This window comes from Hemicordylus capensis, chromosome 3 (assembly GCF_027244095.1).
Source record: "Hemicordylus capensis ecotype Gifberg chromosome 3, rHemCap1.1.pri, whole genome shotgun sequence".
NCBI classification, from domain to species: Eukaryota; Metazoa; Chordata; class Lepidosauria; order Squamata; family Cordylidae; genus Hemicordylus; species Hemicordylus capensis.
Window position 1 is genome coordinate 331,783,560 of NC_069659.1, and position 27,715 is coordinate 331,811,274.

The window sequence follows — 27,715 nt, forward strand, 5'->3', positions numbered from 1 at the left end:
CCCAGGAAAACCAGTTCCGTGCACAACCCTAGAATGGATCAACTTTCTGCACTTCTTTGTCTGGAGCAAGCTTGGGAAACATGCATTTCCCAAAGGACAGCACTCAAGTGGGATTGGTGGATTCATGCTTAAGCAACTTCAGTAGCTCAAATGAGTGGAAACTGGGGTCCTGTTCTGGGCAAAGAGATCACCAGGAGTAGGAAGAGGCAGGGGAAAACCTGAGTGTGAATGGAAAGTTACACAGAAAGTCACCTCAGCAAGTGCTGGCTTGCTGAGGATTGTAGCAAGCGGTATATCCAGGACTTTGAAAGGGTTCCCAGCTCATTACAGACTAGGCTTGGCAGCTAATCTGGATCGGAGTGGCACGTTCATCTCCAGATATATTTGACAAAGGTTCATGCAACACTTCCCAGCTTCTATCAGTGGTTCAGATTACTGTCTCAAGGCTTCAAAGGTCTTGGCTGTCATTCCATAAAGATTAGCTCACAACACCTACTTTCCCCAGCAGATAACCAGCCTCAAAACACCTATAAAAACAAACTACACTTGGATACAAACACTGTTGTTCTCCCTGCCTTCAAGTAGATGAGCATAAGTGTGTGGAACTGAAACATGCATGGTTTATCAAAGCAGGTAACTGGGGAGTCTTCCATAAAGTTCTACTTGTCACACTGGGCTTAAAAACCTAAAAGTCCAGCTGATTCAGAGGCAAAGAAGAAAAATCCCCCAAGAGCTGTAGATGGTTCAGAAGTTTCAAAATTATTTTTCTTACCTGATTTGAAACATCAAAGGTCTCATTATGACTGGATGGGATCGCTGTACCATTCTGAAGAACTACAACTTTAGTTGTGTTGGAGGCTACTACTCCTAGGATTTTAATTTCAGCAAACTTTAAGTTGTTTGGGTCAGAATAACCCTGGTTGGTAACACTGATATGCAAGGCATTCTGAAAAACAGAACATGGTTCAAATATTGTTATTTCTTTTGTGACAGCTTGCCACAGCCTCCCTCCGGCTCCACATCCCCCCTTTCAACACACACACTTTTACTGGGTCAGTTGCATCCAGCTGACTGGAAGTACCAGTGCAACATCATAGATGTCCTGGCAAAGAGCACATGGCAAACATCTTTGCTTATGAACACAAGGGACAATCCAACAGAGCATCCATGACAGATGTTCCATGGATGTGAATGGTAGGTACAATGTTCCTTAGAGATTATTCCTATTTACTATTTCATTCATCGATCGTTTATGTCTTAGAAATGAGGGAATATCACAGTAGCTGTTTGTTTGTTTGTTTGTTTGTTTGTTGGGTCACTCTGCTATATTCACCATGACCTAGACAATTTCAAAATGTTTTACAACTGATACCACATTCACTTGACAATAGGCCTGTGAGATAAGCTGTGATTCTTCACATGGTACAGACGAAGAACAGAAGCTGACAGACATCATAAGAAAATACAGTGATTTCATAGCAATGATGCAACTTCAGTGATGCATCTTCACTTCACTGGAAGTTGGATCTTGCAGTCCAACTATTTCTAGGGGACACAGTTCTTCCATTGTTAGGGATGTGCACATACATCCCTCCAATTGCCGTGCACATTGCTACTTCAGTGAAAAGTGACAGTGCATGTTCAGGACCTTGGATACAAGTACTGAACATACATACAAGTACCATTTCCTAAATTGTTAATTTGCACCCTAGCAGTGTTGTACATATTCATTTAAAGACAGTCATCCAGATTAACACTGCAATACATTGGGTTATTAGCCAGCTTTTCTGTTTTCTGCCTGCCTGTCTACCATTCCCAGGCTCTCTCTCGTGCCCTGGGTTTCCCTAGTCTGGTTTAGGCTGCACGTGAGAACAGCCTCACTGTGTTATTCATTCAAATATAGCCCAGCAAGGAGCAGAAGCCTAAACTGCATAATATTTTGCAAAAAAGTTACTATCTGTTTTTGTTTTTCTGCTTTCTCGTCTATTTCTTCTTTTTGTGTTTATTTTTGTGGATCCATAATAAATCTGTTGCTATATTCACAACACTTATCTATGTGGGTATTTGCTGGATCTCTAAGCATTGTGTTTACCAGCAAATGCTTTCTGAAATATTAAAATACTATGGCTCTGAATCCATAATAATATTAAGACGGACTCTGCTAGATGAGACCTGAGGTCCATCTAGTCCAGGAGGAATAATGCAGTTGACATCCATGGGTCTGAAGCCTTCCATTCCAAATTGGTCCACATCTGAGTGCATTACAGTTACTGGTAATTACAAGGTTCCATTATTTTGTGTATCAACTAAAATATCTGCTGTTTTAATGCATGAAGCTTCTCCATACTTTGTTGAACAAAGAGCAGGGGGACAAACATTGACACTGAATTTGTATAGTCTACAAGCTTTACATGATGCTGGAAATGCACTGTTTAAAAATGGAAACGACTATGTTTATTATTGCAATCATATAAATAGCACTGCTTCTCAATTAAATTGCAGGCTCAATAACAGTGGGATCATATCATCAGAAGATTTAAGCAGTGCTCTGGTTATTTTCCCGTTCACTGGAGTTTTCCTGATTCTCCAGCAAAAGACAAACCATTCATTTATCCACTCAGATGAATTTCCAACACAAGGGCAAAGCTAGGCAAAGACAGTGGATGACATCCAGACTAGCACTGCACTGGTGTAACCAATATGCGGGTGGAATCATACATACCTGGCTAGCATTAAATGCGTGCAAGAGGTAGTGACCATTCTCATATGCATCTGTAATGAGAAAGCAGCAGCAGAATAATTTTGTGAATTTATATTATATGTATGACAATCTGCTTTAATTTAGGATCATCAGCCAGTCCGTAAAGGCAGCAACAGGCGATGTGCACGAATGGGGTGTGCACGAACCATTTGATGTGGAACCGGATTGTATCGAACTGGGCTGGTTCAGTTAATTTAATCTCTACTCCAGGGTTCTTCATCGTAAGGCTCGAGAGCCAGTGGCAGCTCCCACTAACCCTAAGAGTGGATCCCTGATTAATTGCTTATTGGGCCTGTGTGACGCTTCAGCCAAACTGAATCCCCTGCACAGTCCTCCTGGCACCATGTAGAAGTGACCTTCCCCACCAGTGCTTTCTCCAGTGCTGCTGGAGCTCCTTTAAGGGAAACTGAGCCCTCTGAGCCCCAGCACCATCTTGGAAAGTGTGCACAGAGTGTTAGGGAGGGGAGTTCTTTCCATACAGAATTCTCAAGAGAGGTTTCCAAATCTCTTATAGGGCCCTCTGTGGTTTGTATGAAAGACCTAAACACCCCTCACCCCACCAAGCCATTCCCAAACTCAGAAGACTATTATTGAGAATGCTTTTTTGTAGGGTTTAGTAAATGCACACCAGTGATGTAGAAGGGGGAAACGGGGCATATGAACTGAGCAACTGAACACTGCGACAGAACAGGCATGTACAATTCTTTTTTTAAAAAATCAGAAAGAGGAACCATGGAAGGCTCCTAATGCACTGCTCACATTTCAGAAGCAAGAACCATAATACAGAACTCCAAAATCAAGGAAGCATCAGTGCTATTTGTCAATGAAACTCATTGGGGCCATTCACACGACCAGGTGGGCAGAGGAATGAGAGGGCAGGGGAAAGACTGTGGAAATCTTTCCTCCCCCCAACCCGCCGAGATGATGCATTAAAATGTTGCTGGGACTGCAAACTGAACTCCCAGACTATAGCTGCTGAGCTAGGCAGTGCAGAGCTCTGGAGAGCAGGACAACACATCCCGACCACCAGGTATCTCAGAATGTTCCATGTTTTGAGCACGGTGCATTGAGGGATTCTTAAAGGAGATAGCCCTTCTAGGCACCCATCTCTGTGTCTCCTGAGGCTGAATGCAGGCAAGAGAGACAAACAATCCCAGACCAACAATCCCAGGTTCATGGCTAAAAAGCCATGCTGGGCTTCCCGAGTCTGTTCTAGGTTGCATGTGGAAACAGCCACATTCAGTGTTATGTAAAGACCAGTGACTAAAATAATACATTTACTTACTTAAACTCATTAGGGGAGCTTGAGCCAATCACTGTTTCTCTGACCAAGCTTTTATCATGCAAGAATAAAACAAACACCACCTGGAGTTCTAGTGAGGAAGAATGGGATCCAGGAAGCAGAAATAACCAAGAAGGGACCAGAATTTGGTCCCTTTCTGTCTTGCAAGACACTTACCAATACTAATCCCATCATCCCAGTAAAGTTGCCCCTGAGCTTTCCCATCATCATCCAAAGCAACAGTGAGTCCCATTGGATTCAGACGGCTGGAAGGAAAAGGAAAATGTTAGGAACGGTTCCTTAGGAAATATGTGTCAAATTCAGTGCACTTTTCCATCTCTGAAGGGAAAACACCAACATGTCAAAGACCTGTCCTCCGAGTGTGTTCATCTATTCATTGTGACATTTATATACCACCTTTCAGAAAGTATCTCCAATCACAATGTTAAAACAATGATCATATCAATAACAATTCAAACCTGGTCCTGCTGTGCAGGATTTGGATCTTGCCGTGCTGGAAATGAAACTCCAATGCAGCATGACACAAAAGGTGTCCTGATCCAACCAAGAAGATGGGTGTGCAGAAGCAGGCTCAGCTGTACCCCTCACTTACTGGATCAGGAATCACAGTGCATTTAAAATGTGTATCCAAAGGTGGGTGCTGTCAAAAAACCCTTTTCAGAAAAATAAAATAAAATTTGACGCAACCCTATTTAAAACCCTGAATAGAGCAATCTGTTGCTCTATTCTGGGTTTTAAATAGGGTTGCGCCACATTAGTGAAAGCACATCCATTCCACTTGCATCCCTTTAAGCCAGCAAACCTTTTTGGGAGGTGCAGAACCTTTGATGTGCACATGTGATTCCTACCCTCAGTATGGAACTTCCCAATTACTATTGCCCCAGCAGGGAAGTTGTTGGGAGTACAACACCCAATGGCTCCAGCCACTGAGGCTGGGAATGATGGGAGCTGTCGTGTCACAACCTCTGGAGATGCCAAGTAGGGAACTCGGGCCCAGAGAATGGTCTGTAGTCAATGTGGTTCCATCTTTGAACAGTAGGGCTGACCCTAGCAGAATGTCAACCCCTGGGATCTCACACATGCCAGCTTGAGCTTCGTGGAGATAGTGTGATGTACAAATGTAATCAATCAATCAATCACCCACCAAGGAGGACAGGTGCACGTGCACAAGGGGATATGCTGTACATCACAACACACATAGGGCTGTGGATGAGGTAAGTGGGGATGTGCACCATTATGCAAGCAAAGGAACGCCAGGCTATCCCTTCAAATAGCCTCTGTGCATGTGCAGAGGCCATTAAAGGACATCCTGAGCCCCTGGTGGCGCAGTGGTAAAACTGCTGCCCTGTAACCAGAAGGTTACAAGTTCGATCCTGACCAGGGGCTCAAGGTTGACTCAGCCTTCCATCCTGACGAGGTCGGTAAAATGAGTACCCAGAATGTTGGGGGCAATATGCTAAATCATTGTAAGCCGCTTAGAGAGCTCCGGCTATAAAGCGGTATATAAATGTAAGTGCTATTGCTATTGCTATTGCTATCCTGGTCCTGGCGTGAGCACTGCGTGGTTGGCCTGTTACAGGTATGGATGGCGAGTCGAGTCACTGCCGACTCACCCTCACCACTGTGCGATCTGCAATTACCGCTCCAATGAGCAGTTCAAGAGCACCTCTGCATCTCTTGTTTTTGGAAGGAGTGGCTAGTGGGCTGCAGGGGATGGCGGGTTGGGTTGCCGCCTCCCACCTGCTCTGTGGGCTCTGCACAAAAATTGGAATTTGGAGTCACCCCAACACCCCTTTTTTAAAAAACAAAACAAAACAGAAAACCGTGGCCACAGCAGCACCGCTGCCACTGTGCTCAATTGAAAAGAGGTTCGACTCCCCACGCCTCTCAAGCTGGGCCTGAACCCGTTTGGACTTGAGCCGAACTGGGGCCTGGCTCTATGTGCACAAAACCAGAGCGGACTCAGTTCGGCTCATGTCCAGTTCCATTTGAGCCAAACCAGGTTTTCCGGTTTCGTGGACACCCCTAGAGGGAAGCAGGCATGAAACTCAGTTTGATCTAAGAAACATTTTTACTTACCTAGCATTGGTAGTAATACTAGGCACTTGCCAGGGGATGATGTAACCACCCCGGATGTGAAGATTGATATGCTCCAAAGGTGCTTGCAACTCTTGGAACTGTCCTCGCACTGCAATGACTTGATCCTACAAGAATATTAGCAAGCATTTGGAGTGGCAGTATGTTCAGTCTTGCTCCCAAAATTCGAACACAACTCTTATAATAGTACTCCCCCAGTTTGAAAATGAAGGCATACAATGGAGGTGGAATGTGTCGTAATTTTCTCAGCTGGTTTCTCTTTGTCTGGGCTTACCCACTGCTTTCTCTTTAACCTCCCCCCTCCCATCTGCTGATCTTCCTCTACCTCAGGTTCTAACCTGTATTTCCAATGGATACATGAATCTGAGACCTCTGTTGGGTATGGGGTGGGGGTGGGGGCTTGGAAAGGAAACATGGTGGAAAAGGGCAGATTCTTCCGACTGACATCCCCACTAGAAATTGAGTTTTTTCAGCCACAGTTTGCAAAGGACTGGCTTTAGCCAAGTAAGGTAGGCATGAATTGGAGGTGTAATGTGGAATTCGTCCTTGAAATGCAATCATTTTTAAGCGGGATGATGCCCTGTATCTGTACTACAAGCAAGTCTTTAAAGTTACTCTTTAATTTTCCCCGCTGTAGTTGCTTACCGTATGATAATCATACCAACGTGCATTTGGTATATAAGCTCTCACTGTCACAGCGCCCTAGGAGTTAAAGGGAGAAGTGTAAAATGAAGACAGTCAGACAATATTACGACTGCATTGATGTATTCAGATATTCATTCTAAAAGCACTATAGTTCTTTAGATTGCTTACTTGGTCTAGCACAGGACTGATCAGCAGTGCTGGGCCCCACAAAAATTGTCTGTAGACATCCCATGTGTTAGTGTCATTCGGAAACCTTGAAGAAACATTGCCAAATCCATATTATTTCATCTTTCAAACTCACAACAACCTGCCTTTAGCTAAGTCAGAATATCGGTCCATTTAACTCACTATCATCTCAGGGGTTTTCCCTAGTCCTAGCTGGAAATACTCAGGATTGAACCAGCCACTATCTGCATGCAATGCAGGTGCTTTGCCACTGAGCTATGGACCTTCTTCTGCCTCACTGCCTCAATATAATATCAATATAATTATAATACATTATAAACCAACTCCTATTAAAGGCTTGACCTACTTCTTTATTTTTTTTTTTAAGATTGCAAATGTTGACTTTCATATTCCATATGCTACCTAGGTAGAACACTTATCTGTCCCAATACTTCAGTAAAAGTGCTTCTGAAAGTCCCACATTATTTAATGTATTTGTCCTCACAAGCCCTGATGGATGCTGGGAAGCCATAGCATTTTATTGGACATCTTGCCTTCCTACTCTCTTTTGCCCATGCGGGAGGTCATGGAGCCACCTCATAGATCACCCAGTGTGCTCTGTGCCTTCCTCTGTGGGGAGAATCAATTGGTTGGGGTTGCCAGGGCAGAGGTTGGTAATAACAGGCAGAAGAAGTGGAATTATGCAGATTGTTTTTGACCCACCACAGTCGGGATTTGATCTGGGGCAAAAAAACCATCATTGATTCTTCTGATACAGCGAATGATACCATCCTCTTGCAACTTATCCCCGATAGCATGTTGCCACTTCATACTTACTCATTCAGCAAAGGACGTGCAACCGTGCTGCCGTGTGCATGGGCATCATACATTAGTGTATAGAGATAGGGTAGTAGCTTGTATCGGATGTTGAGCACATTCCTAGAGATATCTTCAAAGGTTGAGTTGAAGGATACAGGATCTTGCCTCTGAAAAATATATGAGGTAGTAATTCATACTACAGACCATCTCTTTCTCTCCAGCACCTGCCCTGTTCCTACTCCATATTAAGATGCTTGTGGGCATCCACCAGAAGGTTTTCAAACTCAGAAGACAAAGAAGCAATCACATCAAGAACTTTCAGAGGAAGAAGAATAAACTACCATATGTGGACCCAATAAAAATGGTATAACAAACTTACTGCATTTTTTTGGTTCCCCTCTAAAGGGGACTACATCTGAAATAATTATAATTATAACCACCACCACCACAACCATAAAATTGAAAAGGTTGTAGAAAATGAAGATGCACAAATATTATGGGACTTCCAACTACAAACAGACAAACATCTGCCACACAATACACCAGATAGAACTGTAGTCGAGAAGAAAGAAAACCAAGTTAAAATAATCGACATAGCAATACCAGGGGATAGCAGAATAGAAGAAAAAGAAATAGAAAAAATAACAAAATACAAAAATCTACCAATTGAAATTGAAAGGCTGTGGCAGAAGAAGACCAAAATAATCCCAGTAGTAATTGGAACCCTAGGTGCAATTCCAAAACACCTGAAGAGCACCTCAACACCATAGGGGCCACAGAAATTACCATCAGCCAATTACAAAAAGCAACTTTACTGGGAACAACCTATATTCTGTGACAATATCTATAATAATAACAGCAACAACACTGAAAATAAAATAGGGATGTGCAAAACGTTTCGGGCACAGAACGATCTGTGTCAGAAACAGCAAATTTCGTGTGATTCGGGGCCGAACCGAATCACCCACGAAAAGATCCGAGAAATTTCGGGCACGAGCCGAATCACCCGAATTTCGGGCCCAAAAATTCAGGTGATTCGGACCTCCATTTTTTGCCTTCTTTCCCCCCCTCCGTTTTGAGCTATTACGTCTATTTGAATTTCCCACCTTTTTTCATCCCATTGACTTCAATGCAAAAAGGTTGGATGTGACGTCTGCTCGAATTTTGGGTCCGAGCCGAAACACCGAAAATCTGAATTGCACACCCCTAAAATAAAATTCAGCCATCCCAGGTCCTTGGGAGGGACTCAATGTCTGAATAAAACAAACCAGTCAATAACACTTATCTGACTGTGTAAACAAAAATAAATAAATAAATAATGATGATGGAGGGAGAGGAGAAGGAGGAGGCGGAGGCGGAGAAGTAGAAGGAGGGATCTGTGAGACTGATCTATAATGCAGTCAGCTAAACTTTCTGAAATCATCCTATCAATCTCAAGAGTCTGTGGAGTAGAATATAAGGTAAATGGAGTAGTAAATGGGACGTTAATGCTGATGTTACTTTTGTCTTCCAGACCCTGAAGCTGGGATACTCTCTCAAACATATTCCTAGTGAGCCTTTAAAGATACTTTTAGATGCAATTGATGCTGACAAAGTCTCACATTACCTTCATCTGACAAAGATAGCATCAGTCACTAGTGAAGGGTGAATGTAGGACACTGTACAGAGGACTGTATTTCTATACATACGAACACACCTGGGCCAAGAAGCACCTTTTAAAATGATGTCTATCTTATATTGAGCAGGGATGGAGCAACTGCCCCTGTTCAGCCCAGCAGAGAAACTCTACCAGTGTGGCCATTGCTGGTGTCTTCCTTCTGTTACGTTTCAGTTTGTGAGCCCCTTCAGGACAGAAAAACACCTTCTATTTCTTTGTGCTATATAAATCATTCTGAGAACTACTTTTTTGTTGACAAAATAGTTAACAAATATATTCATCGCAGTAATAATGATCTTGTGCTCTGAAAGAACATTTTGCATTATATTCTGAAAAAACATTCAACCACAGCAGAGGCAAAAGCAAACATTTTGGCCAGCAATTCTTACTTTGGGGATAGTTTAAAAAAACAGAGGAATCAAGAACATGATTTGTATCTCTAGGAACACCTATGAAATGGACGGGAGTTATGTAGCAGCTGATCATATCACCATCCAAAAGTCAGACTAGAATGAACAGCTACGTCATGCCACCATTCTTCTTGCTTGAATCAAGCAAGGTAAGGCAAAATAAACAATATGGCAAAATAAACAAGAAGCGGAGCCAACCACGTAAGGAGGGGTGTGGTATTGGAGTAGGCATGGGGGAAAGTGTGGGAATCGCTCTCCTTTTCATTGGCAAAATAATCTGTGTTCATCCTGCCCCTTATGAGCCCACTTGCTATGTCTGGGTTTTGCCTCTACCTCTGATGTTCCTGGCTGTGCAGTACCCTGCAAACACCACATGGTCTTGACAGGGTAGAGGAAACTCTCTGCTTCCTTGCCAACAAAAATTGGATTAAATGACCAAAAGAAGATGGACTGTCTCCACTGACAACTCCACAAACATTCTCAGGAAGTTACTATGAGAGTCAGTCTACTACTGCATAATATATACTGCCCAAGATGGTTGACGCACCTTAGTCCCCATCACATTATGATTCCTAGAGAAAGTGTAAAATGCTCCAAGCTCCATCCATCGGGCACACATTTCATAGGTTGTGTCATTGAAGAAGCCACAGATATCAGCACCGGTCTTTAAACATGAAAAGAGACAAAGATTAGAAGTTTCCCAAGTGATAGCTGATTACCACAAAATGCTTGCTAGAATTTCCGATACATAGTTAATCTGATAACAGAACTTACGTAGGAGATTCCAAAGAGGCTGAACTCCATGATACCTGCCAAAACGAGATAAATACATATGAGATTTCATATATATGCATGAGTAACATATGAAGTATGAAAAATGCAGGAGAATTTTATGTATTTTATATCGCATTTATTTCATATCTATCTACATGAAATACATGCTATATAAAAATACAAATAAAAATTTTCTACATTTTCCGTACTTCAGACATTATCATAAACTCACATAATACTGGTTTACATATTCCAGTGTAATGTAATTCAGGTGACGTCAGACCCACCTGTGATGCTGTGGGGCCCTAAAACAGCCAAGGGCAGCAGTCCCGATACTGCCCTCTTGCATGGGAGGAGAGCTGGTCTTGTGGTAGCAAGCATGACTTGTCCCCATAGCTAAGCAGGGTCTGCCCTGGTTACATATGAATGGGAGACTCTATGTCTGAGCACTGCAAGATATTCCCCTTAGGGGATGAAGCCGCTCTGGGAAGAGCAGAAGGTCTCAAGTTCCCTCCCTGGCTTTTCCAAGATAAGGCTGAGAGAGATTCCTGCCTGCAACCTTGGAGAAGCCACTGCCAGTCTGTGAAGACAATACTGAGCTAGATAGACCAATGGTCTGACTCAGTATATGGCAGCTTCCTATGTTCCTATGACTTCTTTATAGCCCTGTCGTGGTGCAAGCAGATCTGGTGCTTCCCATGTTATGCTGTGGGGCATGGAAGTCACTGACTCCAAATGCCAAGTGTTGTTTCATTGTACCATAAAGCAATGTTTGTGTGTGATTGTGAAACTTGAGCATGAGAAATTAGCAAAGTTAGAATTGACATGTAAAGCAAAAATGACCAGATACAGTAGCCTAAATTACACACATACAAAGTTGCCTTATGATCAGACCATTGGTTCATCTAACTCACTGACTGGTAGAAGCTCTCCAGGTTTTTGGACAGGAGAGTTCCTTATGATAGGAAATGGTGACCCCACATGACCATTTTTTTGGTTATCATGTAGTCTACCACTATTTCACCATATTTCTCACCAGAAGTGTTCATTCATAGACGCAGGGGTGTGGTTTGAGTCCAATTCTAATAGAATGTGAGGAAAAGGAAGATCCTGGGATTCCCCACTGTTTATTTAGGATTCTGCTCAGTCACTAAAAGAACAGTGCAATCAATCTTATAATTCATTGGGAAGCATCACAGGAATAGTACTGAAGAGTTTGCCTACCAATAATGGATTTGTCAAGCTGGTCCCATCTGGCATAGTTATCACCGAGCCAATGTCCTGCCCATCGTCCACTGGATGGGTATGTTGAACGGGTGATAATGATCCCACGCTCTCCTGTGGCATTGTGCATACCGCTGATGTGAAGATACAAATATGCACAGGTTACAGCTGTCACTAGTTAAAAAAATTATCTTACAAAAAACACCTTGGCATTCTACTTAAAGATTCCACTGAGATCCAAATTAGATGGTTAAAGTAAAATAAGGCTCGCAGCCATATATCTTCTTGTAAGGCCTCCATTCCCTACAGTAATATCTAATAATCTAACACATGTGGCATGTCTTCATCAAGTTACATGTTTCCCCATCCCCTCAGACAGAATTAGGGGTGTGCATGGAACTGTCCATGGAGGTTCAGTTAGAATTAGAACTGAATTTGAACTGAACTGCTGGTCTGTGAACCAGTCCGTTAAAACTGGGCGGTGGTTCGGTTCCAACTCAGACCTGCCCTCCGGGAGGCGGGGGGGCTGGTTCAGCTTGAGCTAGAACCGGTAGAAAATGGGCTGGTTTGAATTGAACTAGGTTTGATTCAAACCGGTTCTACACACTGGTTCGATCTTTATAGAATCTAATGAAGTGGAGTCAGGGCAGGGGAATTTGCATTGTGAGGACAATGAACCAGAATACTGCTGGATACAGAGAAGAGAAATGAAAGGGTTTCTGGGAAGTGGCTTTTGGCACCTATCACACATCTCCCATAACATCTAGTTCAGAGCACAATACAGACAGTATCATATTGATATTCTTTTACCTATATCAATAACTATCAGAGAGGGAAATATTGTTTGTTCAAAACAACCAGAACAATAGACCATGTAAGCAGGGTGAGGCAGGAAAACTGAGACTATAGAGTTGGCCAGCTTATATGTTTATACTGATACAGTCTGCTTTGCCTTTCACTCTAACAGATTTAATTGGAATCTTTTTCATTTCTGATACATTTCAGATTATAGACTGCAGAACTGGAATTACCCATCTTATGGTTTTCAGTTCTTAAAAAATGCTCTACTGCAGGTGTCTATTCCTGATAACACGCATTGCAAGCAACATGAAAAAATACTTTTGTCCTTAAGTTAAAGGTCATATCCTTAAAATATGAAAATAGGACCAGATAGTAGCTGTGCTTGCACAAATGAACAATAGTGTAAATAACGAGAATTTCTCACATTTACCCTAAGGAGATGGGTTATCACAGAAATTTGGCTAAAGTGAAATCCAAAGCAAAAGATTTTACAATAATTTCAGGGGAAGCCAAATATTGTATTTTAAGACTAGTAAAATTCCCTGGATGGTGTGGAGGTCCACATATCCTTGTTAATCCTTTTACCTAAACAAAACCTGAAGCCCCTTTGGAGGTTCCTCATAATGCTAAATACTTGAATAATGTCATCAAGAGACACCCAAAGGGTTGAGATAATACTAGTGAAATTTATCAGGGTTGCGGGGAGCAGGAGTTCATACAGTGCTACCAGAGATGTCACCCCATTTTCTAAGATAAATGATGCAAACTACTTACTAGTAGGTAGGTTTTGCTTGTGACCATCCATACAGGTTATGCACATTATAGTGGCTCACAGGTGTCCCGTCAGGGAGCTGCTGTTCATCTTCCATGCAAATCGTCACAAGATCCAGTCCCTTTTCTCTTAACACCAAATCTAACAGGGAGATAATGATAGGCCAGAGAATTAGTTGGTCATCCATAGCCATTAGTCTATCAGGAAAATAAATACTAGTTTAAGTTATCTTCATCAGTGCTTAATCCCTTTCTAAGGGATAGCTGTGTTTGTTGCAGTAAAAATAAATAAATCTTGAAGTCTTGAAGCACCTTAAAGAACAACAAACATTGTAGCATAAGCTTTCATGTACTAGAATCAACTTGATCACATGCTATGAAGTGTTATCCTCAGTAGGGGTGTGTGTGTGTGTGTGTGTGTGTGTGTGTGTACATGCATGTGCATTTGTGTGCGTGCACATGCACACACGGACACACACACACACACACACATATAATGTGTGCACACAGACACACATGGGTAACAGAAATGTGGCATAAAAATAGTTTTAAAAGATGACAAAGAGACCCAACACCACTACTTTGCAGTAAGCCCAGAACAGAATACCACTCCGATCAGAATGCCACTCCTACCCCTGAAACATTTGCCAAACCCACACCCCATTATCTCTGCCTCTGAACAGGGTAGCAAAAATGGCAGAAAATGTTTGGGTCGGCACTAGCTCAGAACATAGGAAAAAAATTGGGAAAAGAAACCCTCTTTATTCTATATCGATTTATCTCATATTGATTATGGTATCAATTTCTTGTTACAAAAATGCAACAACTGTATGCAGCAACTATTGTATGCTGTATACTTCTATTTGAGGGGATTATGACAGCAATGAATGCACCACTGAAAGGCCTTAAAGGCCAAGCTGAAGACAGATAACTCTGGAGAGAAGCTCCCTATGTGGTCGCTAAGAGTCGACACCGACTTGACGGCACTTAATCAATCAGTCCATCCATCCAGAGGTAACAGTATTTTTAAGTAGCTGATATATAAAATGAAATTATAAATGAAACAAAATACTTAAATGGCATGAGTAAATTACTAGATTATGGTCCCAATCCAGAAGTTAAATCTGAACCAATGGGAAGAATTAGTGGTGACCAACTGAAGCCTCATTGCTTTCAAAGGTATTGCATTAAAATCAACTGTATCAGGATCAGACTTGATGAGTGTTAGAGTCTGCTCTTACCTGGCATGTATGGAGGATGGTTTAATGTGTCATTGTGGCAACCACCAATATTTCCATCAATAAAGTTGGAGGGTTCATTCATGTCCTACGGTAGGTATTAGAAGTTAAAATTTTAGTACCTACTACTACAACAAATATTTATATACTGCTCTTCAACCAAAGTTCTCAAAGCGGTTTACATAGAAAAATACATAATATATAAATTAGATAGTCCCCTGTTCCCAAAAGGCCCACAATCTAAAAAGAAACATAAAGCAGAAACCAGCAACATCCACTGGAGGGATGCTTTGCCGGGGTTGGATAGGGCCAGTTGTTCTCCCCCTTTAAATATAAGAGAATCACCACTTTAAAATGTTTCTCTTTGCTCAGTTAGCAGGAGTACTTGTTCAGTTAGCAGGGGTACCTTTCAACAAATCTGTGGTAATAGATCAAAGATTGTAACCAATGTTATATAACAACACCATTGCAAAACACCATAAACATATTAAAATTAATCAGTTACCTAAGCACAGTATACATTCTGAAAATGAGCAGATTAAGGTTTAGTCGCCACTAATCAAAAATTAAATGAGTCAAAGATCACAGAAGGCCTCATGGAAAAGGTGTGTTTTCATGAACTGCCAAACTCAACAGAGCCAGACTGCAGGATCTCCCTTTGGAGGCCATTTCAGAGCAACAAGCCCCGCAATTGGCAGAAGGCCAATACAGGTAAAGGTATCTTGACTAAAGATAGAGGTAGAACCTGGAGCAATAGCTCTCCATCTGAGCTTAATTCAAGGGGGATTCATAGGGGAGTAGGTGCTCCCTAAGTTTAGCCCAGATAGAGTTGACCTGAAGCCAGAGTCAAAAATGGATGATTCAGAGCCATGATTTGCTTTTCAGCCAGGTCAGCAGTTTGATGGAGATTTTTGGATGGATTAACACTGACATGTGGAAGTTTCAACAAAAGCCAGTGGAAAGACCTTGACTATCTCATTGCTGCCTCCATGAGAGGAGAGCTGGTCTTGTGGTAGCAAGCATGACATGTCCCCGTAGCTAAGCAGGGTCTGCCCTGGTTGCATATGAATGGGAGACTAGAAGTATGAGCACTGCAAGATATTCCCTTTAGGGGATGGAGCCGCTTTGAGAAGAGCAGAAGGTTTCAAGTTCCCTCCCTGGCTTCTCCAAGATAGGGCTGAAAGAGATTCCTGCCTGCAACCTTGGAGAAGCCATTGCCAGTCTGTGAAGACAATACTGAGCTTGATAGACCAATGGTCTGACTCAGTATATGGCAGCTTCCTATGTCTGAATATAAGCTACCGTGAGAGGGTCCAGTCAACCAAGCTTCTTGATACATTGCTTGTATCAATCAGAGTTTGCTTGCATACCCACAACAGAAAATTTGAGAACAGAAAGGACAGTATTAGAAAATGCGCTGTGTCATCATTAGCCAATACTGAACTTATTTGATTAATGAATATGAATTTGGCTGAGTTGCTAATCATCATCATCATCATCTTTATTTGTTATCCGCCCCAAAACAAATTGTTCTCTGGGCAGCTCACAACACATACAATAAAAACACATAACCCATTAGATCATAACAGACAAAAACAGTGAAAATACAATACATAGCAGCATTAAAATCTCATTTTAAAATTAGTTAAAGATCAGATAAAATCTGAAAAGCTGAATTAAAGAACCCAAATTTAAAATGCCTGAGTGAACAAAAAGGTCTAAGGGAGAATTAACCATTCAAAAACCTGAAGAGTTGGGATAATTTGGCTAAGGTATAAAGTAGAGGAAACCCCTTTGGAAGGCCTTTGGGGCCTTTTGGCATTTGTTCTTTCCCTTTTTTAGACTAATAGTTTTTCAAGATGAAAAGAAGCTTCTTTGAGAGGCTTTCTCCCTTTTTAGCCAAACTTTTATTTTTGCTGTAACATTTTTCTTATATTAATAGAGCACCTCTAACGTCTGAGACTTCTAGAGACTCCTCAGTGTGACGACTAGTAGATATCAAATTTTATTGCTTGTATTTTGACTATGGGTTTTCTTTAATACTGCCGTTTGCTGGAAACAAATATTGCTTCCAAGCTCTATTTAAGCAGGAGGAGGGAAGAAGTTTGATTTAACTGCATAGTTGTATGAAGCCACTTTAATTCACTTCAGTGAAGCCAGTGAGTCAGTGTACTGTGAGTTAATGTGTGCGCCTTTCCAGCTTCACATTCTCCCACTGGTTTAGCTCCCTGGGGCAAATAAAAGAGCTGATTTTCGGAGGTAAGCAAAAGGAAACTTGGAATCTAAAGAGAGGACTGGGGAGAATTGAGTTCAAATCCTTGTTCAGCCATAAAACTCACTGCATGATTCTGGGCCAGCACTTCTCCCTCAGCCTAGCCTGCATCACAGGGTTGTTGTGGGGGCAAACATGACCACGTACACTGCTCTGGGCTCTTTGGAGGAAGAGCAGGATATAAATGTAAAAATGAATTTTTAAAAATCAATAAAATGGAAGCTTTCCCGAAGGTTGAATAACATACCTAGGAAATAAATGCCAAGTATATTTTTAAACAAAGAAGCAGAAAAGATAGCGCTTAGTACTCACAGTCCACAGACCATCAAACTTCAGGACATCGGCATAATACTTCTCTATTTCTCTTTGCCACCATTGTGATGTGGAATTTCGGAAGAAATCTGGGAAAGCAACATAAGCTCGGTACCGCTGATAACAAAAGAAAAGAGAGAGTGTGAAGTAAATGAGATTGCTGTGTATTCGACATCTCTGCTTCGACCAGCTCTACAAAATTCTCTGTGTAAAAATAAATGAAACCAGATAAGACATGTGGGCATGCACCATCATTGTTGTAACTAGCATGGTGAATATTAGGCTTAAAACAGGAAGGTCAAGGAAATTCTGACCAAGGTCAAGATTTTCTGTAACAACTGAGGAATAATAAATGAATGTGGTAAAAGAAATACCTCTAGCTGTATTGCCAAGCTTGCATTTTCATCAACCGTTACATTGGGATAATCTGGCCACACCTAATTAGAAAAGGGAAAAGAAGCAGTCAGGCACACATAATTTGCTACTCTATGATTCATGAGACATGCTGCTTTTGAAGCACTAATTCATTTCTTCATTCCATTCACCTGCTGTATGTCTGACTGCATGTCCACAAACAACATAAATGCATAGAATAAATGCATCCTATGGAAACAAGCCGCCTGGTCGAAATCCAGAGTACATGGTGAGCAAGCCACAGTGCTTCTGTGCGACTAGTGGGGATTTTTAGTTGGGGGTGGAGAGTCATAAAAGAACAGACTCCATGCCTTATGGCAATTTTGGAAATGTCCTCCAGTCATATTTGAGGAAGTCTGAGAAGTTATTTTCCTAAACATGCACATCTAGACCATTATTGAAACTGGATGAGGCAGCAGATTGAGAAGGGCAGTGAAATGCTTGCCCACCATGTCCACAGGAATGCTGCAACTGGTAGCCCATCATTTCCCCAAACCCCCCTGGTGGTGGCATGTTAGCTGCCACATCCCACTACCTCTGCTCTCCAACCTTCTACTTTGCGTTGAGAAGCAAGAGAAAGAAGTGGAAGAGGAAGGGAGAGGAAGAGGATTCTCCTCCATACTTCCATTTCTATTCCATTCCTACACATGCTCAGAGGATTCACTGAAAGCAGTACAGATTTGGTCTAAAAATGGCTAACCCTTTGACTTAGTTTAAGTAATCAGTCATCCTCTAAACAGCAGGTCTTAAACCCGCCCCGCCCCCCAATAGAGACTAATTGCCAGGTGGCAGGTCTCATAAGTTCCTACACAAAAATCTTGTGAAATTTGGGATGTGGCAAATGGTTTGCAACAGTACCTTTGCCCATGCAATCTCTGTGCTGCCGGGCAGCGTGATGAAGACCTTTTCCCGCTCACCACTTAGGAATGTTTCATATGGTTGAGTTTCGTTGCCTGATATAGCAGGATCCTACAGCAGACAAGACAGTTTTACTGTTACAGAAAAGCAGTAGATATGCATGCTAATTATTTCAGTCATGCATTTTATTTGCCTCCTGTTTTTCGTCTTCCAAAATCTGGCTGAGGTTGCTAACAAGGCTAAACATCAAAATATACAACAAAACTTTAAAACAAACCCATACAAACAGATCCAGCAGTCCATTATATCACATTCTTCAAAACATAACAATACATGCCATGTGTACAATGCCAATTCACTCCAAAGATTCCAAAAATATCACTTGTTTTGACACACTTTCTAAAACCTTCTGGAGGCTGTTCACATGAGTAGCCCTACCCAGGCTTGGGCAACATTACCTGGGTAGGGCTGCTCATGTGAACTACTGGGATTGTGGAAGATACCAGCGCTGCCGTCTGGAGGCCGGGATGCATTTTCCCAACCAATAGAATGCTGCACAGCTTGCTGGGATTGCCTACCTGCTAGTTCACAAGCATGGCAGAGGACGGAAGAAAATTTTCCAGAACGAAGGTAGCACAAAAAAAAATGTTCTGTGGGCAGTGCTCTGATCTCTCTTAGAGAATGAACACATGAGAAAATGTCAAGGCAGGCAGTGGGAGGTTAAACAGGAGAAGATATTTCTTCATAGTCTGCATAATTAACTTGCACATTTCATAGCCATAAGATAGTCTCACTGGCAGTGGCTTAGATACCTTTAAAAAGGCATCCAGTTAAATGTTTAGGTTCAGATGTAACCTTTCTTCTAGATCCTGGGAGGCAAATGGGACCAGAGCTCAGTGGAAGAGCATCTGCTTTGCATGCAGAACGTCCCATGTTCAAGCCCTGGCATCTCCAGGTAGGGCTTTGAAATATCCATTGGAAGCCCTTGAAGAGCACTTCCACACAATGTAGACATTAAGGAACTGGATGAACTAATAGTTCGACTTGGGATAAGGCAGCTTCCTATGTTCCAAATGTCAGGAGTATGTCAGTCTTCATGCCCTATTTTGTGGGCATCCTGGTGGCCACCGGCTGACCATAACTGCAAACAGGAATGTTGAACTAGATTGACCTCTGGACTAATTCAGCAGCACCTGGAAAAGTAATACATACTACCTGGAAAGGTAATACAGAAAGATGACAACAGAAGTTACAGGTTAAATTACTAACCAGGATGATGATGAACCTCGAGCCCTCTGATTTTATTTGATTAACAAACTCAGGAAGGTCACTGAAGTTTTGGCCAAGAGTGAAGTCCAGTTTCCTTTCCATATAATCAATGTCGGTATATTGCACATCCTGTGTTAAAACAAAGACAGTGATGACATATGTGAAAATCAATCAATCAAAAGTTTTGTGATATGCTATGGCAAGATCTTAGTGAGTTTGGTTTAGGGAAATTTCAACAGGTGGCCTCCAGACCTTCATTGGAATGGTATGTCATTGCCAGAAGGTCCTTCTATGAGAGGATGGAGAGTTTTACTCATTCAAGGAGCCTTCCACTCTCTTTCCAAGCATGGGAGAACTTTCCATCAATGGTTCCACTCTGCTGAAGTGCTGGACGATACCCAATAAATTTAAGATTCAAAACTGAATCTCAAAAGAGACAAAACATAGGGTGGTGGATTGAGCCTCGAAATCTCTAAAGCAGCTTAGAAAAATTTTAAACTCCACTTGGCAAACTAGACGTTTCAGATGTAGATGTTCAGTGTACTGTGGACTTAAAGATGTAAAGTCTTAAACATAGTTGGGATCCTGACTAGTGGTGCTCTTGTGCACTGAATAATGTTGTGCTAGTACAAGAAGCCAGCATAGCTGAGTAAAATCATGGGCTTTTATTTCAGAAATCTGCTAAAGTTCCCTTTGAAACATACAGTATGAGGTATGCCACAGGATGCACACCTATTGCACATAACGCACTAGCACAACACAAGCTCTAGACTTAATACAACTAGTCTTGTGCTGGTTCAATGGTACTCAAGATGCTGGCCCATGCATTTAACTGTCATTGGGTGCTTTGTACTTAGCTTTTTCAGGATTGTTCCCATTCTCAGTAGCATATAGCTTCACACATTTAAGAGAATAGATCAGAATACCCAGTTGTTGATCCAGCTAAGCAGAGTTCTGTAGATCTACCTATTGCTAATGGGAATTCCATGTTCATTTCAATCAAGGGGACAATTATTACCTTTGGTAGATATATGTTTGCATCAAGAGAAAGCACATAGATAGAGCTGCCTGTATTTTTAAGTTACATTTTTTACTCCACTGTGATCATCTCCACATCTTCTAGTGACAGGTATCAACCATAAATCTCCCAATCAGCAATGCAGAAACCAAAAAAGACACCAGCAAGATATGCAGCATGAGCATTACCTCTTCTCCTTAGCACTGAAAATTATTGATATGTTACACCTTCCATAAATGTTAACACATTTTTAAATTTAGGCAGCCAGTTTCCCCCATGGCTGTAAATTTGATCAAGGTAGCAAGTCTCTACAAAACAAACTGAAGCCATGGACACTTGAAATCCCAGCAGATCATTAATTACAGGTCCATTACACGGCAATGGATTAGGTTAAAAATCTAATTGGGCAATTAAGTGTATGGGACATGAAAACCCCACTGAAAAATATTATACTGGACTTCAATTTCTTTCGCTGCTATTAGTGCACACTTGGATTGAAATGACAGTTGTGAACAAATGATTAAAGAATATAAGGAACTTTGACATCCATTTTGGAGTCTTCAAAGTCAGTTCTATAATCATATACCAAATTAACATTGGGCTGGATCCAAAGAACCATGCAAGCACTCATATGCCCACCACTTGTGTTTGCAAAGGAGTTTACCTGGTGTAACCACAGTCAAGGTTTACAGCAATTCCCATTAGGGATGCTGGCAAAAATCCTCCGAAAGATTTCAAAATGAATTTTAAACAATTTTAAACAAATCCAGATTATTCTCCAACTCTGACAAAAATCTGACCAAAGAATTATTGAGTACCCTTGCTACTTATTTAATATGAGGGTGAATTAGACACTGAAGGAACAAAGACAAAGAGTGTGGGTAGGCAGCTCAAATGGAGGAACTGAAGGGGATTGGTTTCCTCTCCTAACCCTCTGTTTTTGCCAATTGATTGATTAATTGATTGATTAAGTGCCATCAAGTCAGTGTAGACTCTTAGCGACCACATAGATAGATCCCCTCCAATATGATCTGTCTTCAACTTGGCCTTTAAGGTCTCTCAGTGGTGCATTTTGCCCATGCAGCAGCTGAATTCAGTTTAACACTCCTGTGAGTGATTGAGCTCCATTGCATTAAACTGGGCCAAATGCTTCCCCCTGTCAAGGAATGACTTCTCAAAAATTGGGACAGGAGACAAAGGAATAACCCAAGGGTGATCTTCTGGCCCTGAGAGTCTCTTGCAGGGGAGGTACTTTCATTTCACTGTTTTCCAGGGGACACCCCTTGGAAATTGAGATTTTCTCTGCGTCTTAGTTTAAAGGAGTGCCCTTGGAAAAGAGCGACGGTGAGGTGGAAGACACCTCTCCATGAGGATCCTCAGGGTCAGATGGTTCCCTGTGGGCCTCTCATGCCCCCATTTCCCAAGGTGCACAAATTTTTAAAAGCCTTTTAGCTAAACAGCAGAAGCATTTCTCCTTCGTATTGCCAGGAGGCTGAAATACAATTGCTGAGTATATCTGAGGCAATTCTAGGGGAGGTCATTCATCTCTAGCTCTCACACTTAAAAGCTTCTGTTTGTGCCAGTTCTTGACCTAAGAGTCAAAGGAGATTTTTAGATTCAGTTTTTGGATTTCACTTGCCTTGGGCAATGCTCACCCACAAAGTGCAAAGCAGCCCTTCTGTAAGTGGAAGCCATGTTTCATATAAAGAACCTGCCTTTAGAGGCAGCCCATCCAAGCCTTGGTTATCCACAGTTCTTAGGGCTTCAAATTATCTCTAGGTCTTCACCAGGAGAATCCTAGATAGTTATTCTTTTATTTGAAAGTAGCAACCCATTCACACTTATCAACAGTGACCACTGTCAAGAAGCAGGGGCAGTGTGTTGCAAGGACACTGTGGGGCAAAATACACATGCTGCTACTCTGTGGGATTCGGATGAAGAGAGGTGAGGCAATCCAGCCCTGGGGTCCAGGAAGGGTTTCCCCATGCTGAAACGGTATCCCTCTCTGCTGCACATTCTTGCTGTATCCATTCACTTGTATGGGAATAAGTAAATATGAATAGGTGCACTCAGGGCCACCATTAGGTTAGGTTAGAAGGTCAAACCTGCTACCTGCTCAGCTCTAGAAACGAAGCCTGTACCTCTCTCCATACTCTCAACTCACTGGATACCAAACAGCAACACATTGCAATGGCAGGAAACTTACATAGGGGATCTGAGCATTCCTCATTTCTTCATACAGACTCCTGACTTCAGCTGTATTTTTGAATCCATAGCGGCACAGCTGGAATCCCAGTGCCCAATAGGGTGGCATGACAGGTCGTCCAATCAGCTGCAAAAAACCACCAACCACAACAAATATATTCAAAACATGCCATCAGGATTAGAGGTAGGGAAGAAACACAATGTACTTCAGGGTCCCAATCCAATCCTATGTGAATATAACTAGTAACGTGCAACAACTACGGCCCCAGAGAGGGCAAGTGCATCCTGCAACCACACAAAAAGATGCAGACAGACAATTCAGTTGGCTCTGGGGTGAAAGCATGATGTGGATGTGCATCTAGATTACATGCTTGTGTGGAAGCCTGTTTGCAGGAACAGAACTCCTTTGTTAGATCAGGGCACATAACTGCTAATATCGGAGTTGGCTTACTGCCGTGTATTCTTGAACCACTTCTTCCGGAGTTGGCCCCAAAACCATGTAAAAGTCCAGAATTCCTCCGATAGTGCGATATGTCAGAGCGGGTGTTGGCTGAAAAGTGACATCTGGAAAATTCACGAAACAGAGTGAAGAATCAATCATCAATTACAACAAATGAATCAGTCAGCAACAAATGACACTGTGTTTGGAATGCAAAGGAGAGATTTCTTACCCATAGCATTACTGTTGAGCAAAAGAACTCCATGGGCACTTCCGTCATTTTCCATTCCCATGTAGAAGGGGTGGAAGCCATATGAATTCAGTTTGTACTGTGGAAGAAAGAATTGGAAAAAATTAATGTCCCCTGCACCAAATAATAAATGACTGAAGGCACTGTCATAAATACATCCTTATTCACTGATCTGATTTTGTATTTCTGGTGGAATAAACAATAGAGCCACTCCTGGCTTTGGACTTCCTATACAGAACAGCTGGCATCCTGACTACTGAAGGACACATGAAAAGAGGGGCTGCAGGGACACAACTGTGGCTCACGTTCAACTTCCCCAGTCCCTCTGCAATTGGGAACAAGTGGTCAAATGTCCTGGCTCTGCAGAGGCGTATCTAGGAAAAACAGCACCTAGGCCAAGCACTGAAATTGCGCCCCATGTCCAAACATCTGACATCCATTTTTCAGATAATTTTACCATAATATCAGCTCAAAAACACAAGTCAAGCTCGTTAATCTTTTAATATTTCAAAAACTATTTAGCAGTGGACATAGCCAGACCAAAAAATGCTGGAAAACTACAAATTTCAGTATGCTGGAGCTCATGAAATACCCAAATATTATGTGGAGGTGTACTTGGAAAACTAAACAGAAGTGCCTGTCTCATTCTCTACTCTGCATTGTAGCATCACTATTACATAAGTTTTAAAAATCAATGGAGAATTTGACTTTTCCCAGATACTTTGTAAATAATTAAAGGATATGCAGAGCAAACTGTGTCACTGCTTGGAATATAATCTAGTATTTCAGAAAGACAGTTAAAATGAGAGAAAGAAAGCAAGAAACTCCCAGTGGGCCTTAATACTAAGGATTTCACACTGTTTCAAAGATAAACTCTTCATTATTAACCATATTATTAAGACATCGCATTTAACTCACTTATCACAAGAAGCAAAGTAAGAGCAAATGAATACAATCCTAGCTCATAAGCTTCAGTTCAGTATTCACTAGCCCTGATTCTCTGTACATAGTGCCAAACTGAATATGTGTACAGTGACTTATATTATATTTTAAAATTATTTTTAATCTGTAGCCCCTTCGAGGGGCTTCCTAAAGGCCTTGGGGAGGTTGCAAAGGTTTCCCCTCTCCCCGCTGGCCTCTAGGGCCTCACAGGGACCATTTGAGCATGTGCGGTGGCCATTTTTTAATATATATATTTTAAAAATAATGAAAACAAAATGGCCACCGTGCAGGCTCAAATGGCCTCTGCGGGGTCTGGCATGGCCTAGGGTATCAAAGAGGCCATTTGAGCATGCGTGGTGGCCATTTTGGTTTTGGCAGCCATTTTTTAATTTCTTAATTTTATAAAATGGCACCCCCTTCAAGTGGCGCCCGGGGCAAGAGCCCTGCCTACCCCACCCTAGATATGCCCCTGCCGCACTGTCCATGCTCTGGAAGTACCCTGGAGGAGAGGAAGTCTTTCAGTGAGGATCAGCAATGTATTCCCCCTCTACCAAAGTAATTCTGCAGGCTAGGTAGGGACGTTTCCCCCAATATGTAGATCTCCTTGGTCTCAGTTCAGCTCTTTAACCATTGCACCACACTGGTTCTCAGTCGCTACAAGCACAATCATTTTGGGAATCTAGTACTGGGGAAAATGTTTCCATGCTATTCATTGGCATGTCCAGTCCCAAATTAAATTCTAAATCACTTAGCCCCAGAAACCATTTTATCTAGCAAATGAGTATTTTCCACTTTCTGGGATTCATCATTTTCTTCCTCATTAAAAATGCATTTGTTACAATGCATTTGTCAAAAGAAGCAAGCATGAATTGTCCCATTTGCTAAGCATATGACCCTCCACCCTTCCCCTCAAATCATTAAAATGGTCAAAAGGCTCCATAATGCACCGGGCCAAGTTCAGTCCTAACTCACTGGCCACCTTTTAAAATTTATTATTATTTATTTATTATTAAAAAATTTATACCGCGCTTCCAAAAGTCTCAGGGTGCTTTACATTAAAACAAAATTAAAATCAATTAACAATTAAAATAAAAATTATGAACTGCATAAAATAATAATTAACAATTAAAACATCATAAAACACCAATTAAATAGCCAAAACAATTTAAAAACAACTTTTAAAAAGCTGAGAAAGCTTGTTTGAAGAGATGTGTTTTCAGAAGTTTCTTAAAAATTGCCAGAGATGGGGAGGCTCTTATCTTAGTAGGGAGCGCATTCCACAATCTTGGGGCAGCAGCTGAGAAGGCCCATCTCTGTGTAGCCACCAAACGAGTTGGCGGCAACTGGAGACGGACCTCCTCAAGTGACCTCAAAGGGAGATGGGGCACATAGCGAAGAAGACGTTCTCTTAAATGCCCAGGGCCTAAGCCGTTTAGGGCTTTGTAAGTTATAACTAGCACTTTGTATTTTGCCTGGAAACCTATTGGTAGCCAGTGTAGCTCCATCAACAGAGGAGTAACGTTGTCTCTCTGAGATGACCCAGAGACCAACCTGGCTGCCGCATTCTGAACCAACTGAAGTTTCCGGACTATGTACAAAGGCAGCCCCACGTAGAGCGCATTACAAAAGTCCAGTCTGGAGGTTAACAACAAACGTACCACCGTTTTGAGGTCATTGATCTCGAGAAATGGGTGCAGCTGGCGTATCAGCCGGAGCTGAAAGAAAGCACCCCTGGCCACCGCCTCAACCTGAGAAACCAGGGAGATGTGTGAATCCAGAAGTACTCCCAGACTGCAAACCTGTTCCTTTTGGGGAAGTGTGACCCCATCTAGAACAGGCAGATCAAAATCGTCTCTAGAGTTCTGACCCCACACAATAAGTACCTCCGTCTTATCTGGATTCAGCTTCAATCATCCCTCATCCCTCCCTCATCCAGCCCATTACTGCTTCCAGGCAGGCGTTTTGGGAGAATATGCCAGCTCCTGAAGAGGTTGACACGGAGAAGTAGATCTGGGTGTCATCAGTGTACTGGTAACACCCAACTCCCAATCCCCTGATGATCTCTCCCAGCGGTTTCATGTAGATTTTAAAAAGCATTGGAGAAAGTACGGAGCCTTGAGGGACACCATACTTAAGCTCAGATTTTGAAGAGCAACAATATCCAATCAACACCATCTGAAATCTGTCCGAGAGGTGGGAGCGGAACCACTGTAAAACAGTGCCTCCCACCCCCAACACCCTCAGACGTTCCAGAAGGATACTATGGTAGATAGTATCGAAAGCCGCTGAGAGACCCAAAAGGACCAACAGAGTCACACTTCCTCTGTAAATTCCCAATTGGAGATCATCCATGAGGCCGACCAAGGCAGTCTCCACCCCATAGCCCGCCCAAAAAACAGTTTGAAATGGGTCTAGATAATCAGTTCCCTAGATAACCAGTATTCCTTCCTAGATAATAATCAGGAAAATAAAAGGCTCACCAAGATAATAGTAAATGAATTAAGTCCCCTGACCTGAACTAGGTACCCCCCTCTAACAATAACTGAGTAACAAGTGAAAAGAAAAACACAAAGCAAGGAATGAAACGAGCGAAGGACACAGAACAAGGAATTAATGGAACAAAGCAGGAAAGCATAAACAAGGCAAACTGGAACTCGGGAAAGTTTGGAATTCATAGAGCACACTGTCTGCGGACAGTGAAAGTTGCAAACAGCATCTGAGCAATTGGGAGACTGGTAAATATATATGGCTCAAGAGAACCAGCAGCCAATCAGGTTTCCCTGAGTCAACACTTCGGCTTCCTCTCTTGTGATCTCCTGCACCTGCGTGACTCCCACTGAGCTTGCCTCTTGAGACATCTTCTCAAGACAGGTGAAATCCCAGGGTCCTCCCCATCAGAAATCATGTCTGGCAGCTGTTGCGAATCCTCAGCTCCAGAGTCTGTTCTCCCTGCCAAATCCTGTTGCTGTGCCTCAGAGCCCTCACTAGCAGGCGAATCCTCCTGCTCTGACTCTTCTGAGTCAGAAGTCTGAGCCATGACAGTAGGCCTCACCCAAGCAGCTCGTCTACAT

At 42.2% G+C, this 27,715-nt stretch overlaps 1 protein-coding gene across 1 annotated transcript in view; it reads right to left on the reverse strand.

Annotated features, from left to right (window-relative positions):
• SI (sucrase-isomaltase) overlaps window positions 1-27,715 on the reverse strand; it is a 220,785-nt gene that overhangs the window by 34,192 nt on the left and 158,878 nt on the right. Inside the window, exons 74-92 of the mRNA XM_053309014.1 lie at window positions 23,685-23,781; window positions 23,465-23,577; window positions 23,015-23,140; window positions 19,791-19,919; window positions 18,522-18,632; window positions 17,624-17,686; window positions 17,250-17,366; window positions 14,669-14,753; window positions 13,431-13,569; window positions 11,856-11,989; window positions 10,632-10,666; window positions 10,405-10,521; window positions 7,809-7,957; window positions 6,975-7,059; window positions 6,807-6,863; window positions 6,144-6,268; window positions 4,221-4,309; window positions 2,723-2,772; window positions 773-946 (exon numbers count right to left, since the gene is read on the reverse strand). Of these exons, the coding sequence (XP_053164989.1) occupies window positions 773-946; window positions 2,723-2,772; window positions 4,221-4,309; window positions 6,144-6,268; window positions 6,807-6,863; window positions 6,975-7,059; window positions 7,809-7,957; window positions 10,405-10,521; window positions 10,632-10,666; window positions 11,856-11,989; window positions 13,431-13,569; window positions 14,669-14,753; window positions 17,250-17,366; window positions 17,624-17,686; window positions 18,522-18,632; window positions 19,791-19,919; window positions 23,015-23,140; window positions 23,465-23,577; window positions 23,685-23,781 (1,995 nt within the window). The remainder of the gene's footprint in view (window positions 1-772; window positions 947-2,722; window positions 2,773-4,220; window positions 4,310-6,143; window positions 6,269-6,806; window positions 6,864-6,974; window positions 7,060-7,808; window positions 7,958-10,404; window positions 10,522-10,631; window positions 10,667-11,855; window positions 11,990-13,430; window positions 13,570-14,668; window positions 14,754-17,249; window positions 17,367-17,623; window positions 17,687-18,521; window positions 18,633-19,790; window positions 19,920-23,014; window positions 23,141-23,464; window positions 23,578-23,684; window positions 23,782-27,715) is intronic.